Source organism: Silurus meridionalis, chromosome 28 (assembly GCF_014805685.1).
Source record: "Silurus meridionalis isolate SWU-2019-XX chromosome 28, ASM1480568v1, whole genome shotgun sequence".
In the NCBI taxonomy this organism is placed as follows: Eukaryota; Metazoa; Chordata; class Actinopteri; order Siluriformes; family Siluridae; genus Silurus; species Silurus meridionalis.
The window spans coordinates 10,461,212-10,480,268 of NC_060911.1; the positions used below are offsets into that span (position 1 = coordinate 10,461,212).

Below are 19,057 nucleotides of genomic sequence, written 5' to 3' on the forward strand. Positions count from 1 at the left end.
ACTGATCAAAGCCAACAGAACTTTTCCAACCTTGACATGAACCTCAAACTGCTTCACTTTCGCCACACACACACACACGACACACTTAGAGTGTGCGTAACCATTCAGAGACCCCTACAAAACGTATAACAAGTGCCTGTACCTCTTAAAGTATTCATTACGGCATGTGGACAGGACGTCAGGACATTTGCTTGATTGCGCTTTTTGGATAGTAAAACATGCGGCTCATGTTACACACTAACAGCTGATTAAAGACAAAAACACACATCACACACTGTCAGTGTGGATAAGTGTAACAGCATGACGGACACTTACACAGAAATTCAGCTAATTGTCTTTATTTAAGTCAAGATCATATCTTTATTCCAGCTTTAAAGGAGATATAATGAATCATTACAGCAAAAGTTATTTCTGTTACAGCTATAATCATTACTGTAGTCACTATTACAGCTATAATCATTACTGTAGTCACTATTACAGCTATAATCCTTTCTGTAGTCACTATTACAGCTATAATCATTACTGTAGTCACTATTACAGCTATAATCCTTTCTGTAGTCACTATTACAGCTATAATCATTACTGTAGTCACTATTACAGCTATAATCATTACTGTAGTCACTATTACAGCTATAATCATTACTGTAGTCACTATTACAGCTATAATCCTTTCTGTAGTCACTATTACAGCTATAATCATTACTGTAGTCACTGTTACAGCTATAATCTTTACTGTAGTCACTATTACAGCTATAATCCTTACTGTAGTCACTATTACAGCTATAATCCTTACTGTAGTCACTATTACAGCTATAATCATTACTGTAGTCACTATTACTGCTATAATCATTACTGTAGTCACTATTACTGCTATAATCCTTACTGTAGTCACTATTACAGCTATAATCATTACTGTAGTCACTATTACTGCTATAATCCTTACTGTAGTCACTATTACTGCTATAATCATTACAGTAGTCACTATTACTGCTATAATCCTTTCTGTAGTCACTATTACTGCTATAATCATTACTGTAGTCACTATTACAGCTATAATCCTTTCTGTAGTCACTATTACTGCTATAATCATTACAGTAGTCATTATTACAGCTATAATCCTTTCTGTAGTCACTATTACTGCTATAATCCTTTCTGTAGTCACTATTACTGCTATAATCATTACAGTAGTCACTATTACTGCTATAATCCTTTCTGTAGTCACTATTACTGCTATAATCATTACAGTAGTTACTATTACAGCTATAATCATTACTGTAGTTACTATTACAGCTATAATCATTACTGTAGTCACTATTACAGCTATAATCATTACTGTAGTCACTATTACTGCTATAATCCTTACTGTAGTCACTATTACAGCTATAATCCTTACTGTAGTCACTATTACTGCTATAATCCTTACTGTAGTCACTATTACAGCTATAATCCTTACTGTAGTCACTATTACTGCTATAATCATTACAGTAGTCACTATTACAGCTATAATCCTTTCTGTAGTCACTATTACAGCTATAATCATTACTGTAGTCACTATTACTGCTATAATCCTTACTGTAGTCACTATTACTGCTATAATCATTACAGTAGTCACTATTACTGCTATAATCCTTTCTGTAGTCACTATTACTGCTATAATCATTACTGTAGTCACTATTACAGCTATAATCCTTTCTGTAGTCACTATTACTGCTATAATCATTACAGTAGTCATTATTACAGCTATAATCCTTTCTGTAGTCACTATTACTGCTATAATCCTTTCTGTAGTCACTATTACTGCTATAATCATTACAGTAGTCACTATTACTGCTATAATCCTTTCTGTAGTCACTATTACTGCTATAATCATTACAGTAGTTACTATTACAGCTATAATCATTACTGTAGTTACTATTACAGCTATAATCATTACTGTAGTCACTATTACAGCTATAATCATTACTGTAGTCACTATTACTGCTATAATCCTTACTGTAGTCACTATTACAGCTATAATCCTTACTGTAGTCACTATTACTGCTATAATCCTTACTGTAGTCACTATTACAGCTATAATCATTACTGTAGTCACTATTACTGCTATAATCATTACAGTAGTCACTATTACAGCTATAATCCTTTCTGTAGTCACTATTAATGCTATAATCCTTTCTGTAGTCACTATTACAGCTATAATCCTTTCTGTAGTCACTATTACAGCTATAATCCTCTCTGTAGTCACTATTACAGCTATAATCCTTACTGTAGTCACTATTACAGCTATAATCATTACTGTAGTCACTATTACTGCTATAATCCTTTCTGTAGTCACTATTACTGCTATAATCATTACTGTAGTCACTATTACTGCTATAATCATTACTGTAGTCACTATTACTGCTATAATCCTTTCTGTAGTCACTATTACTGCTATAATCATTACAGTAGTCACTATTACAGCTATAATCATTACAGTAGTCACTATTACAGCTATAATCATTACAGTAGTCACTATTACTGCTATAATAATTACAGTAGTCACTATTACAGCTATAATCATTACTGTAGTCACTATTACAGCTATAATCATTACTGTAGTCACTATTACTGCTATAATCATTACAGTAGTCACTATTACAGCTATAATCATTACTGTAGTCACTATTACAGCTATAATCATTACTGTAGTCACTATTACAGCTATAATCATTACTGTAGTCACTATTACTGCTATAATCCTTTCTGTAGTCACTATTACTGCTATAATCATTACAGTAGTCACTATTACTGCTATAATCATTACAGTAGTCACTATTACTGCTATAATCCTTTCTGTAGTCACTATTACAGCTATAATCATTACAGTAGTCACTATTACTGCTATAATCATTACAGTAGTCACTATTACTGCTATAATCATTACAGTAGTCACTATTACTGCTATAATCATTACAGTAGTCACTATTACTGCTATAATCCTTTCTGTAGTCACTATTACAGCTATAATCATTACAGTAGTCACTATTACTGCTATAATCATTACAGTAGTCACTATTACAGCTATAATCCTTTCTGTATTTACTATTACTGCTATAATCCTTTCTGTAGTCAATATTACTGCTATAATCCTTACTGTAGAGGGAGGGTTGCGTCAGGAAGGGCATCCAGCGTAAAAACGTGCCAAATCGAACATGCGGATCATGAATATGGATGATCCGCTGTGGCGACCCCTAATGGGAGAAGCCGAAAGAAAGAAAGAAAGAAAGAAAGAAAGAAAGAAAGAAAGAAAGAAAGTCACTATTACAACTATAGACATTACTGTAGTTACTTTTAGACGTATAATTCAATTCAATGAATTTTTATTTGTATAGCACTTTTAACAATGAACATTGTCTCAAAGCAGCTTTACACAGATAATGTGTTAGGAAAGAATGAATAAGTTTGTTCTTTATAATTGTAAGTTTGCCCCTGATTTGCAATCCGCTGGTGACTGTGGCAAGGACAAACACCCTGAGATGGCAAAAGTAAGAAACCTTCAGAGGAACCAGACTCAAGAGGGAACCCATCCTCATCTGGGTGGTGCTAAATGTCCATTTATTACAGATAAATGATGTTGCAGTGTGCAGTGATGATGATCAGATGCAACCCCGTAGTCCTGAGTCATTGTTGCAGACTGTTGACATTAACTACAGTCCAAAACTATCCTCAAAGCTCCCGTGTTACTCCGTAATTTTATGGATCCCCAGGCTGTTGATAAGAAACCATCCCCAGCTGCACAGAGTGGCTTCCAATCGAAGAGGACACCATCCAGAGACACCATCATTTTTATTTGTTTGCTTTTAACAATGAACATTGTCTCAAAGCAGCTTTACACAGATAATGTGGTGATTAAAAGTGAATATGTTCTTTATAAGTAAGTTTGTCCCTAATAATAATAATAATAATTATAACTATTATAACTAATAATAATATTTGTATTTTTGACTCATAAATTGCATAAATAACCCTGGTAATAGACACTGATGTGCTTCTTTCTTCAGTATTTATATATATATATATATATATATATATATATATATATATATATATGTGTGTGTGTATGTATATATGTGTGTGTATGTATGTGTGTATATATATATTTATTATTATTATTATTTATTTATTTTAAATTTTTTTTTTTTTTTTTAAACAGTATTTTTTTAAACAGTAAAACTCTCCTCCCAGTTTTTCTTGTGAGTGTAAGAAGGAGCTAAATCTTTGGGAGGCTACTGATTGTTGTTAACAATAATGGCTTAAAAATGGTCGGTCTGTAGCCAGTCCAGCTCCAGGGGTAGCCTCTGACCCTTGACCTCTGTCTTGAAGCTCTAGCTTTAACATCAGCACCATAAGTTTTGCCCTTAGGGGAATTAGACTGGGCCTTAAACAGGGCCAAAGGGAACTCCTCTCCACTGACCCGCAGCATGACAGGATTTTGCATCGCAGACTTTCACCTTTAGCCCTTTGTGCTTAGGGGCCAATGCACATAATAGGTCCTTCTAAAGCCCCCCTGCTCCACCCTGCTACTCACCCCACTGGCATGTCGCCAGCCAAACGGGGTAAATTTACAGAGGGGCGCCTGGTGCCATCATAAAGCGGCGACCTTTTGTTTTAAAGACTTTTTCGTCTTTAAGCTACAACCTTTTCGGGGGATTTTATGTCTCCGGCTTTTGAAGAGATGCAGCACAGAAACAAGGGAGCGGAAAAAAGGAGCACTAGCTGGGTTTGTTTGTTCGTCTAATTAGCTGCTCTCACTCCTGTGAAGTGCCGAGCAAGAGGTCATTCAAACAAACAAAGCTAAAACTAACAACTGGATTAGCTGCTGCTGTTACACTACACTTATTTACATGACTTTATTTTTTTTGTAGTTCAGCTTTTTGTTCTTTGTAAAATGAGGCATGGGAAGCTTCATGAAGTCATTATTTTGTCTTTGTTCAACCTTAGTTATCTCCTTTTCTGAAACTCAGAGCTCTCTCTAGTACAGTATATACACTCTTATTTATATATATATATAGCTTTTTTACGACTGCTATTTTTACTCATTGGTACATTTATTAGGGTCCCAGTTTTAGAAGTTTATTATTTTTATGCCTTTATGTATTTTAAAACTCGTTTTAAAAAAAAATCCCCTAAATCTTTTTTTGTAGCTTCCTCTACTTGAAACATTATATTTTATATCTTCTTCTTGATCTGCTTTTTTTTTTTATTTTATTACAATATTCGCGAATACAGCCATTAATTGCTGGTTGACAAATTAAATGAAAAATCAACACGATGAAAGATATAATAACATAATTGTGAGGTGTCGAGTCACCTAAGGGTTCCTTTGTCACTGATTCTACATGTGATTGGAACTGTCCTTGTGTCAAGTTAGTGGGAGGGTAAAGTCACTTCGGAAGAGATCACGCCCACTAGTGTAAAAATCTTTCATCATAGAATAAAGGTGAGCAGTGTCTATTAGAGGGTTGATAAATAAATGCTAGAATGAAAGTCACTGGTTTGAGTTGTGTGTCTGTTTATGTACTCATAATGACTGTAACAGACGGCCCTGGGTCTCTTTCTGTCACAGTGCAGCTTATTACACACCGAGTTTTATGACTAATGTTTTACTCCACTGTGGATGAAGCCCACAAACACACATTTGGAGAACCATGTCGATGATGAAAAGAGGAAGAGTGTCAGAGGTGGAAGATATAACACTTTCTGTCTGTCTCTCTCTGTCTGTCTCTCTGCAGGAGCTGATCCCCGAGTTCTTCTATCTGCCAGAGATGTTCATTAACGCTAACGACTATAATCTGGGAGTGATGGATGACGGGACGGTGGTGTGTGATGTCGAGCTGCCGCCGTGGGCAAAGAGTCCGGAGGACTTTGTTCGCATCAACCGCATGGTACACACACACACACACACACACACACACACACACACACACATATGCACATATGCACACACACACACAACACACACAAAGGATATACATATAACAATTTTACTATACATACACATTTTACTAATGACATTGCTAATTTGATGACTAGCGATTAATCTCTAATTGATCACAACATCACTGTCACTAGTGTCCCAGGACGTGGAAATCTGATTGGTCGGTTGTGCTGGTCTCAGCCAATCAGATTCCCAGACCTCCGATCATTTTAAAATATTCATTATCATGTTTAATCGGTGTGGATTTAATGACCGGGTCATGGTCAAACTCTTTGTTCATGATAGTTTTGTGTGTGTGTGTGTGTGTGTGTGTGTGTGTGTGTGTGTGTGTGTGTGTATGTGTGTGTGTATGTGTGTGAGAGAGAGGTGGCCTTTTTCATGGCATCATTAAAGAGCTGATGTGACTGTGACTTCCTCATTAATCACCACTGCGTGGGTTTGTCACACAGATGCAGAACCCCCTCAAACACACACACACACACATACAGAACCCCCAACATTCAGCTGCTGGACACACACACAGAAATAGTAAAAGAACAAGGTCATGAGGCTCATAGCATATGGTCGTGGTTGCCCAGGCAATGGTTCACACCCAATAACAGGTAATCGTTATCCTTCTTTTACTTTAAAACCACGCCCACCACTCTGTAACTCAGGGGTCCCCAAACCACAAACATGCAGGCAGAATACAGCTCGCTTTCACATTTGGGTAAATAAAATTTTAAATATATGCTTTACTCATGTCATATTTGTTATTGATAATAAAGGTTGGCTTTCACATTAATTTCCCTTTAGTTTTTAATAGAGGTCGAGTCACCAATAGTTGATTGGAACGATGGTCTATCAACAAAAATCTACATCGATAGTTTTTCCGGATTCCGGTCCGCCGTCGTTACAAGAGCGGCCTCTAGAGGCGAATCACTGATGCCACATACTGTTTTTTTACCCGTGAGGCTGCACACTGGACGGAGAGCGCGATATTATATTTATTCATTATAATTTATTAGTTATATAAATTATATTTAATAATGAATATATTCATATTTATTTTCTTTAGCACAATTTCATGATTCAGTCCTGTATTTTTGTTTGTTTCTTTGGGGGGCAAGAAACCAGTAGTATTTTACATGGAGTGTTATGTTCGTTTGTTTTCTATCCAGTATCCATTTTAAAAACAATCAGTTGATTAATCGATTATCGGCAAGTACGATCCAACCTGGCTATCGTTAAAATCATTCGACCTCTAGATATTAACGTATTTTCATTTCGATAGCAATAAATATAAAAAAAATGTCATTCTGATAATAATTAAATTTATGGTGATGTATCCCTTGAAAAGTAACAAAATAATACACTAGTCTAGCTTGAAGAGACATACAGTAATAAATAGAATTAAAATCATAATAAAATCTCCACAATAATACTGGTAGTGCCCCCATTAAAGATAAAAATATGTGGCCCTCACAGAAAAAAAATGTGTGGACCCCTGATAAAAAAGCTTTCTCTTACTCTAAAACCACACCCACAACTCTGTAAAGCCTGCATCAGTACTGCAACCCCACCCAATCTCCCTCTTTTTCGAGAGTTACGTGGTTTCTTGCCTTGTTTTTTTTTTTTTTTTTACAGACTTTCATCTCTACCTCCACCCATGACATTAGACCCTCCCACTACTTTATTTCTCAGTATGCCCCCTCCTTTTTATATGACAGCAAGCCTGCTCCATCTCTGACATTGTCTGTCTGTCTCTCTCTTGGACTGAGGTATACTCTGAAAGGAAAGATTGTTATGTGGTATTCTGTGTGTGTGTGTGTGTGTGTGTGTGTGTGTGTGTGTGTGTGTGTGTGTGTGTGTGTGTGTGTGCGTGCGTGTGATGATGGATAGTTGGCATTAGGTGTAGTCAGCTGTGTGGCTCTGCTACAGAGGGAGATTTGTACTGAGACACACCCGCTGTCAGGAGCACATGGCTAATGGAGCAGCAGGACACGTACACGGTCATTTATGTCCTATAGATGATTAACAGTTAATTAAAGCGCAATCTGGACGAGCATGCTAAGTGCTGCTTGTAAAATTTACTGCAGGAGTGTGTGTGCGTGCGCGTGTGCATGCATGCTTATGTGTAGGTGTGCGTGCAAGCACACATTCCTCTTTTCTGGGTAATCTCGCACTTAAGTATTAAAAAGTGTGTGAACACACACACACACACACACACACACACACACACAGAGTTCGTGTAGTAGAGTATTAGGGTGGACTTTAAACAGACTCCATTTAGAGACTGCTTTAAATCTGTCTGTTGCTCTCTCTTTCTCTCTTTTATCTCTCTCTCGAATCTCATTTTTTTCTTTTTCTGACTACCTCTCTCTTTCTCTCTGTTTCTTAATGTCTGTCTCATTTTCTCTCTCTGTCTGTCTCATTGTCTCTTTTTGTCTCACTCTCTATCTATTTCTGATTTCTGAATCAGGTTTATGTCTGCCTTTCTCTGTTTGCCTTTCTCTTTTCATTCTCTTTCTCTGTCTGTCTCTCTTCTTTGTGTCACTGTATTTCTATTTCTCTCTTTCACTTTCTCTCTGTCTCTCTTTCTTTTGTCTCACTGTTTTCCTTTTCTTTCTCTGTCTCTCTTTCTCTTTATCTTTCCCTCTGTCTGTCTGTCTGTCTCTCTCTCTCTCTCTCTCTCTCTCTCTCTCTCTCTCTCTCTCTCTCTCTCTGACAGTAAGACCAGTGTGTTGATTTTGTTAATAAGGACTTGTGCCTGTTTATTGTCACAAAAAAGAGAACATTCCTGTCTGTTTGAGAATTTCTCTGTGTGTGTGTGTGTGTGTGTGTGTGTGTGTGTGTGTGTGTGTGTGTGTGTGTGTGTGTGTGTGTGTGTGTGTGTGTGTGTGTTTGTGTGTGTGGATTCACCTGTTTTTAAGAAATATTTAGTTTTTCTGGAATTCGCTTTGAATCAACAGTGTCAGAAAATCTGTCCTGTAGTCCACACAAGTGCAAAAGTTTGTGCTCCCTTTGACAATTGAACAAAAAGCAAAAGCTTCTGTATCATTAAGTAAAAAGTAATGATGGAGGAACACGGCGTGATACGAGCGTTTGGGTTCCGGGGTTGGCGCACTTCTAGGATTCGTACTGTAAGCGCCCTCGGTGTTCGGTTACACACGCAGCTGCCATTATGAGAGTGCAAAACTTGTCTCTCTTTTTTTTCTCTGCTGAAAGACAAGTGTCACTTTATTTTGAGTGTAGAAACGTTCTGTTGTCAGGCTCGTAATGCCGACAGCTGCCCGCTCTGATCGGGTCAGGATCTCCCACGCTGGGTCGCCAAAAATTCGGAGAGAGAGATGAGAGACAAGTGACTAACCATCGACGATGCACAAAATAACGGTACCATACTGTGTCCAAAACCGCAATTATATTTTATTGTGTAGCACTTTTAACAGTGAACATTTTCTACACAGATAATGCAGTAATAGGGAATGAATAAGATTGTTTGTTATAAGTGTAAGTTTGTTCCTAAAGAAAATCCCTTGAGAGGAAGCAGACTCAAGAGGGAACCCATCCTCATCTGGGTGTCAACGAATGTGCATTTATAACAGCTAAACGATGTTGAGGTGTGCAGTGATGGTGATGAGATGCAAACTGTAGTCCTGAGTCAATGTAGCAGACTGTTGACATTAACTACAGGTTACATCCATCCTCAAAATCACCTCAGAAATTTCATAGATCCCCAGGCTGTTAAAAAAAAAACTATCCCCACCATTCAGTGGCAGGCTTGGACGAAGCGGGCAGATCCGAGGAGAGGAGAGGGGCAGGAACAGTGGTCACTGGTACCTCAGGAGCATGTTTAACTCGACCACACACCTTCCTCCCTATATAGGACCAACTGCGCATTGTTGAGCTATGGTGTTGTGAGGTCAGCGCTCTATTATGCCTCTGGTCATGAATATAAAACAAATAGTGCACTAATTCATATGTGTGTGTGTGTGTGTGTGTGTCTCAGCCTTGAGTTTCACCTTCACACTCACTCACTCAAGCATGCAACGCGAGTAAAATAAAAGAGAAATTAATTTTCAGCATGGGTGCCAGCGGCCACCTCGATTCCACCGTTTCCGGCTCTGACTTTCACTCTCTTTGTCTTTCTCTTCGTCTCTCCTCCTTTCTGCATTTCGCAGCAGAATGATGAGATGAGGACGTCCATCCATCAAGTCGGTGACCCTCAGCACACTCACCTGAGTGTGTTAATTCAATTTAATGCAGTGCGATGATCACTTTTTTCACCCACACTTCTGGAATTTTCTCAGGGTCACACACACACACACACACACACACACACACACACACACACACACACACACACGCTTGCAGATTTCTCACCCAGCTTAACTTTTTCTCTATTTTCCAGCTTAACTATTTCCCTTCCTAAGAGTCTGTTTCACTGCTAAATTATCAAAGCTGCACGTCTAGGATGAATTTGTTTTTTGGCTAATCCGATAGATGATCCGATCCATGACCGTAATGTGATCCAAATCGTGAGTTTTGTGATCAGTTGCACCAAATCTAAGGCTTCTACAACTTTGCTGGCAACTATCCTCATCCACTAGCAAACATCCAATAGACAATCCCAAATGCTACCGAGCTAGCTCAAACGGCAAGCTCGAAAAACAACCAAATCCAGTGCTATAGTTGCTAACCTGGGCTCTAGCAGTTAACCCAACTCTTACTTTTAAATGCTAGCATGCTACCGGTTAGAGTTGTTATCCTCATTGCTGACAGCGGCATGTTAGCAGTGTCCCAGTGGAACAGCGATACACACCACAGCTGTACAACACACACAAACAGAATGAAAGCTAAATGTAAACGCAGATGACCTTTACCCTTTTTAGAGGGCAGGGGTCTTTTCGCTGTGGGAAAACAGTGCGGTTTTAGTAAATGGGAGCGACGTTACAGTAGGCAATGTGCACACGTGTCCACAGGGAGCTGATGTGGTGATATTATGATAGATCAATTCAGACTTATAGACTGGATGGATGGATGGATTAATGGCTGGATGGAAAGATATTTAGATTAATAGATAAATGGTTTAATGGACTGATTAATGTTTAGATGGAAGGATGGGAAAATATTAAGATTAACAGACAGAGAGAGACACGGACGGACGGACGGACTGGCAGTTACACATGTAGATGAAAAACAGACAGATAAATAGATACAGAGGAAGACAGACAGAAAGACGAAATACTGAAAATAACCGTGTGTGTGTGTGCGTGCGTGTGTGTGTCTCAGTGAGCATGACTATAATCTGAGTAAGTCAATGTTCCCCAGTGTCTCTCACCTCATTCATCTTGCTCATACATACACCATTCTTACACCATTGATTTGTTGTGCGTGCGTGCGTGTGTGTGTGTGTCAGTGTCACTCTGAGACTTTAAAACAGTGTTAAATGGTGGCTAAAGAGCGTTAGGGTTTGGCCTAATCCATCTCATAAAACACAGAGATGCCTGAGACACTCGTTAGGAGCTGGAGAGCGCGCTACACACTCTAGTGACCTTCAGTAAAACACGTCACACCTGCCTTAACGCTCCACACTCAATTTATAGCAGACAGACAGACAGAAGGAAGTGGAACTGGACTAAAGGGATAGAGCACATTTCACTGCAGAAAGCTTGAATCTCTCTCTCTGTCTTTCTCTTAGTCCCTTACTGTCTTTCTCTTTGTCCCTCACTGTCTTTATCTTTGTCCCTCTCTGGTCTTTCTCTTTGCCCCTTACTGTCTTTCTCTTTGTCCCTCACTGTCTTTCTCTTTGTCCCTCTCTGGTATTTCTCTTTGTCCCTCTCTGGTCTTTCTCTTTGTCCCTCTCTGGTCTTTCTCTTTGTCCCTCTCTGGTCTTTCTCTTGGTCACTCTGTCTTTCTCTTTGTCCCTCACTTTCTTGTTCTTTTTATCTCTGTCCATCTATTCCTCTTTTCTGTTTTTCACTGCTTCTATCTTTGTCTTAACATCTCTCTCTCTCTCTCTCTCTCTCTCTCTAGTCTCTCTCTCTCTCTCTCTGTAGTTCTCTCTCTCTCAGTTGTCTCCTTGTTTCTTTTTCCATTTTTTCTGCCTTTGTCTACCTGTCTACCTGTTGTCTTTCTCTGCAGTTTTTGCCCTCTTTCTCATTTTGCCTCTGCCTCTTTATACTTGTTTTCTTGATTTATTTAGTTTATCGCTTATTTGTTTTTGTTGTTTTTTTCTTCTCTCTCTCTCTCTCTCTCTCTCTCTCTCTCTCTCTCTCTCTCTCTCTCTCTCTATCTCTCTCTCTCTCTCTTTAAACTCATTATGCGGATGCTCTGACCTCTTCGTTGTTCTGCTAGCATCTCATCTCCGACCTCAATACACACTCTGATGTGCGTTTATTCCGACGCCTACTTCGCGTCAATCTGTGTGTGTGTGAGAGAGAGAGAGGGAGAAAGCGTGTGATTGGACAGCTGCCCTCCAGAGGCCCGGCTTTATGCTAATGTGGTTGCTGTGGGATCTCTGACCTCATCAGTGATGCAGTGAGCGTTTGTTTTGCTCTCATGAGGCCTGGTAGGAAGTGAGCGAGTGTGTCATTGTGTTTCATTAGGAACTGCCATGTAGAGACAACACACAAACTCACTCACCTATACATACATATATATATACACACACACACACACACACACACACACATGCAGCACTTTTTTTAAATCACATTAGCGAGAACACACTTACCTCAGGGTCACACTGTCTCACATATAGAATGGAAGTGTGTGTCAGGAACCATTTTATTTTACCTCTTTCACACACACACACACACACACACTTCCTAAAAAGCTCAAATGTACAACTAAACACTTCCTCATCTCTAAACACTCTGCATTAAACCATCTTTAAACACTCTGTATTAAACACTGCATTCTCTCTAAACACTCTGTTAAACTCTCTGTATTAAATCTTCTCTAAACAGAGTTGACCACTCCCTCTTTGCTAAACACTGCATTAAACACCCCCTCTTTTATAAACACTATGTATTAAGCACTCCCACTCTCTAAACATTATATTAAACACTTTACAATAAACACCCCTCTCCTCTCTAAACACTCTGCATTAAACACTGTATTAAACTGTCTCTAAACACTCTGTATTAAACACTTCCTCCTTTCTAAACACTCTGTATTAAACAAAGTATTTAACTGTCTCTAAACACTCTGCGCTAAACTTTCCTCCTTTCTAAACACTCTGTATTAAACACTTCCTCCTTTTAAACACTCTGTATTAAACACAGTATTTAACTGTCTCTAAACACTCTGCGCTAAACTTTCCCTCCTTTCTAAACACTCTGTATTAAACACTTCCTCCTTTTTAAACACTCTGTATTAAACACAGTATTTAACTGTCTCTAAACACTCTGCGCTAAACTTTCCCTCCTTTCTAAACACTCTGTATTAAACACTTCCTCCTCTCTAAACACTCTATATTAAACCCTCTCTAAACAGCATTACACACTCTCTCCTCGCTAAACACTGCATTAAACACTCCCTCCTCTCTAAACACTGTATTAAACACTCCCTCCTCTCTAAACACTGTATTAAACATTCCCTCCTCTCTAAACACTCTATTAAACATTTCCTCCTCTCTAAACACTCTGTATTAAACACTCCCTCCTTTCTAAACACTCTGTATTAAACACTCTCTCCTTTCTAAACACTCTGTATTAAACACTCCCTTCTCTCTCGCCTGAGTGCACTGTGGAGTCTTTATGGTCGACACTCATTAAGGGAATCTGGAGTGGCTTATTGATGTGCCAATTAAGCGAGCGAGAATATCTCATAACACTCCACTGGGATCCGTTGGCATGATTGTGTGTGTGTGTGTGTGTGTGTGTGTGTGTGTGTGTGTGTGTGTGTGTGTGTGTGTTGCAGGGTGTTTATGGAGAATACATTTCAGACTGAATAGACTGAGCAGACAATAGTTTTTGTGTTCCAGTTACAAGGCAGCTTCCTAGATAGGCATCATATTAGATAGGGTTCTCTTTTTTTCATTATTTCTCAGATCTTTTTTGTACTGATTTTACGTCTTCATTTCATCTTTTCTAATTGTTTTTATTCTTTTAATTTTTTTTGCTCTTCTCTGTTCTTGTCTCATTATTGTGGCATTCTTCATTTTCCCTCTTCTTGCTTTTTCTTCTTTTTTATTATTTTTTATTCTATTCTTGGTTATTTTAGTTTGTTCTCTTTTCTCATCTTTGTTTCTTTGTTCTTTTCTCTTCTTTGTTCTTGATTATTTTCTTTATTGTTGTTTTCTTTCCTTGTTATTTCTTTTCTCTCCTTTTTTACTTTTGTCTCCAATTCCTTCACATTTCTCAGTGTAATAGTAGATTATCAGGTGTTTGTGTTCTCTTTTCTTGTCTCTTCACTTCTCATATATTTTATTCTTATTTCTTCTTTTGTCTTCTCTATTCTTTTCTTCTCTTGTCTTTGTGCTTTCCTCTCTTCTTGCTGTCTTTAATTTTATCTGCTCTTCTCCTCCTTTTTGGCTTTTCTCTTCTGTGTGTGTGTGTGTGTGTGTGTGTGTGTGTGTGTGTGTGTGTGTGTGTGTGTGTGTGTGTGTGTGTGGCATCAACAACAATACAACAACACTAAACACGGTGATAGACGAGTGTGTAAAGAAGTAGGTTATTGTGATTATTCAGCCTTTTGTTAAGGTTACAATTTCTCTCTCCAACATACACACACACACACACACACACACACACACACACACACACACACACACACACACACACACACACACACACATATATATATATATATATATATATATATATATATATATATACCCCTCGGCCTGAGAGTTATTAACACGCACAGAGTGTGTTTTCCTCTCTGCTCTGACATTTAGCATTTTATTGACGTTCCACTTGGTTTCATAAAGCCGTTAGCCGACACGACTCTCATCAAACTCTGCAAATGTCACGCGTGTTTTTGCTCTAATTAAAAACGTTTTGCTCTAAAATGAGCTGTCAGGGAAAACTGCGTCTACATGAACGATGCACCGGAGCAGCCGTGAGCCTCTAACCCATATAAATGGCCATTTAAGTGCTCTGTGTTTGTGTGTGTGTGTGTGTTAGTTAATGTGACTGTGTCGATCAAAGGAAGGAGTGTGTGTTGCGCTAATTAATCCAGGTTTATGGTGTGTTTTTATGAGCACTCATAAATAGAGACTGAATGTGTGACTAAATGTGTGTTTGTGTGTCAGAGAGAGAAATGGGATTATTGCACTCTGAAGTAAATATGCAACCTAAAATGCTAACTTTCAGCTACAGGGAGTGATGTAAATGACAGACTCTAGAACATGCGAAAAATTAAACTGAAATTAAACTGTGTGTGTGTGTGTGTGTGTGTGTGTGTGTGTAGGCACTGGAGAGTGAGTTCGTGTCATGTCAGCTCCATCAGTGGGTGGATTTGATTTTCGGCTATAAACAGCGTGGGCCTGAAGCAGCGCGCTCCCTCAACGTCTTCTACTACCTCACCTACGAGGGGGCGGTGAACCTCAGCTCCATCACTGACCCGATGCTGAGAGAGGTACACACACACACACACACGTACACACACAGAGTAAAAACTCTAAACTTTACTATGCAGGTAAGTACAGTTATTAGAATATGGTTGCTAGGCAACCAAGGCACTGGTTCTAATCCATATTCATATTTATCTGCCTGTCTGTCTGTGTCTATTTGTCTGTCTGTCTTTCTGTCTCTGATTAACTATCGGTCTGTCTGTCTGTGTCTGCAGGTCTGTCTGTGTGTCTTTCTGTGTCTATTTGTCTGTCTATCTATCTATCTATCTATCTATCTATCTATCTATCTATCTATCTATCTATCTATCTATCTATCTATCTATCTATCTATCTATCTATCTATCTATCTATCTATCTATCTATCTATCTATCTATCTATCTATCTATCTATCTATCTATTTCATTCTACCTGCCGACCTGTTTTATAAAGCTGTGTGTGTGTGTGTGTGTGTGTGTGTGTGTGTGTGTGTGTGTGTGTGTGTGTGTGGTCGAGCTTATACACACACTCACATACAAACTCCATTATGTTAAGTAAGAGTGCTTTGTTCACTCTGATTGGCCTGTCAAGGTCCCGAATAAATCAGGTGACTTGGGGAGTCAAGACCACTGTGTGTGTGTGTGTGTGTGTGTGTGTGTGTGTGTGTGTGTGTGTGTGTGTGTGTGTGTGTGTGTGTGTGGAATATAAAGAGAACTCATCAGTGAAGGGCCAGTGCCCTGCATAGGGACACCACCACAATTTACATCCCATAATAATCTCCTCAATCTCTTCTGTCCTTTCTCAGTCTCCTGTCCTCAGTTCTCTTTTCCTCAATTCTCCCCTGCTCTTCTCTCTTCTCATTTTTTTTCCTAACACCTCGATTAACTCTCTATCTTTTTCCGACTTTTCATCTTCCCAATCCTCTCCTCCTCTTTTCTCCTTCTTCTCCTCTCCTCCTCATTCTTTTCCTTTTCCTCTCCTCTTATCTCCTCTCCTATCATCTCTTATTTTCTTTTCTTTCCTTATTTTTCTCTCCTCGGTTTCCTTTTCCTCCACTTCTCTTTTCATTAATCATTTTCCTCTTGTGGTTATTCCACTTTTCATCTCGTTAACCTCTTCTCTTTCTCATTAACGTCATATGTTCTTTCCTATTCTCTCTTCTTCCCTTTCTCATTAATATCTCCTCTTTGCTCCTCTTCTATGTTCTCTTCTCTTTCTCATAAACATCTCTTCTCTTCCTTTTCTCTCCTTCTCCGCTCGGTTCCTCTTTAACCTCTCTTGTTCTTTTACTTATCTCTTCTTATTTTTTCTCTTCTTATTCTCTTTATCCTGCTTCCCATAGCATTACTTGTAACACATCATCCATTTTATTTTAATATTTTGTATCAGCACTAGATCCTGCCCTGACCTGATCTAATGCCTAATAAACAAATCCTAATGCTAATGTTTAATTTATAAGGACCACTGATTAACATGCTATTTTATGTTCAGTCTGATTCCAGCGCTAGCATCCTAAATAAAGCGCTAGCTGTAATGGTAGCCACTGACAGTCAGGCCTAACAGCAGTAAGTAACCCAAACTGCAGCAATGTAGAGTAACAAGGTTTAGTTGATGCACAATGTCAGATTAGTGTTTGATCACTTCTCTGTAGTGCACTCAGACTGTGGGAACCGTGTGTGTGTGTGTGTGTGTGTGTGTGTGTGTGTGTGTGTGTGTGTGTGTGTGTGTGTGTGTGTTCTGTGTTGTGTCAGCGTATGTGATGAGATCACTGGAGGATTAGTGTAGCCTGGCTGACTGGCATGTAGGACAAGCAGAGGGGAGAGAGAAAGACAGATAGAAAAAAGAGAGCGAGTTTCCCTCTGTATTACAGCCAGAGTGACATTGAAGAGTTTCTACATACATCATTTTTCATATGAATGTGCTTTTCATTTCGGATAAACCTCTCTCTCTCTCTCTCTCTCTCTCTCTCTCTCTCTCTGTCTCTCTCTCTGTCTCTCTGTCTCTCTCTCTCTCTCTCTGTCTCTCTCTCTCTCTCTCTCTCTCTCTCTCTCTCTCTCTCTCTCTCTCTCTCTCTCTCTTTACCTCATTTCTACCTCTCTGACTGCCTGTCTCTCTCTCCCTGTCTCTCTTTCCATATCTACCTCTCACTATCTGTCTGTTTGTCTGCCTTTCGCCTCATTCTAACTTTCACTGTCTTTATATTTGTTACTGTCTGTTTGTGCCTCTTTCTTTTACTGACTGTCTGTCTGTCTGTCTGTCCCTTTTCTCACCTCCTCTAGCTGTCTGTCTCTCGGTCTGTTTGTGTCTCTTTCTTTCACCATGTCTGTCTGTCTGTGTCTCTTTTCTTCCACCATCTCTATCTGTCTGTCTGTCTGTGTCTCTTTTTTCACCCTCTCTATCTTTGTCTTTTCTCTCACCCTCTCATCTCTATCTCTCTGTCTGTCTGTGTCTTTTTAGTCACCCTCTATAGCTGTTTCTCTGTGTTTCTTTTTCTTACCCTCTCTATATTTCTCTGTCTGTTTATGTCTCTTTCTCTCACTGTCTCCATCTCTCTGTCTGTCTGTCTGTCTGACAGTGTCTCTTTCTCTCACCCTCTCTATCTGTCTGTCTCTCTGTCTGTCACTTTCTATCACCATCTCTATCTGTCTGTCTTTCTGTCTGTCTCGGTCTCTTTCTCTCACCCTCTCATCATTATTTCTTTGTCTGTATGTCTGTCTTTCTTTTTCTCTCACCCTTTCTATCTCTAAACCTCTGTCTGTCTCTCTCTCTCTCTGTTTTTGAGTGTTATATTAAGAGCACAGTTAGTGATGTAACAATATTAGTCTCAACAACACTAGTGGTTAAGGTTCTGGGTTACTGATTAGAAGGTCGTGGGTTCAAGCTCTCGTATCGCCAAGCTGTTGCTCTTAGGCCTCTAACCCTCTGTGCTCCGGTTGTATTATTGCTGACCTGAAATCGCTAGGATAACCGAAGAAAGAATCTCACTGTGCTTTAATGTATGTGTGACAAATAAAAAGCACCTTTCTTAATCTCTGCTAATCACAGTTCAATATGAAAATTAGCACATAATTACAACGTTGTACTCCGAGGCTTCCATACTACACTGACTTAGTTTTCAAAATGTAGATTTTTGCTAAATGTTGATCATCACACAGATGATGATGATGATGATGACGAGATACATATTAGCAGTTGCTTTTTTTCTTTACCTCATTTCTAACTTCCTCTGCCTGCCTGTCTCTCTCTCTCTCCACCTCTTATCAATTTGTCTCTTTTCATTTCTATTTCTCACTATCTGTCTGTTCTTCCTCATTCTAAATTTCACTGTCTGTCTGTTTCCATTCCTACCTCTCCCTATCTGTCTTTTTCCCTCTTTCACTATCCTTGTCTGTCTCTTACTCTCACCTTTTCTATCTATCTGTTTGTATTTCTGTGTTTGTTTCTCTCACCCTCTCTATCTCTCTGTCTGTGTGTCTCTTTTTTTCACCCTCTCTGTCTGTCTGTGTCTCTCTTTCTCACCCTATTTCTATGTGTCTGTCTG

The 19,057-nt window shown here is 38.9% G+C and overlaps 1 protein-coding gene across 2 annotated transcripts in view; it reads left to right on the forward strand.

The window, feature by feature from the left end:
- Nucleotides 1-19,057, forward strand: part of lrba (LPS responsive beige-like anchor protein) — a 208,705-nt gene that overhangs the window by 168,639 nt on the left and 21,009 nt on the right. For both annotated transcript variants that reach the window (XM_046843284.1, XM_046843283.1), the window contains 2 exons: nucleotides 5,772-5,924; nucleotides 15,377-15,544. In XM_046843284.1, coding sequence (XP_046699240.1) covers nucleotides 5,772-5,924; nucleotides 15,377-15,544 — 321 coding nt within the window. The remainder of the gene's footprint in view (nucleotides 1-5,771; nucleotides 5,925-15,376; nucleotides 15,545-19,057) is intronic.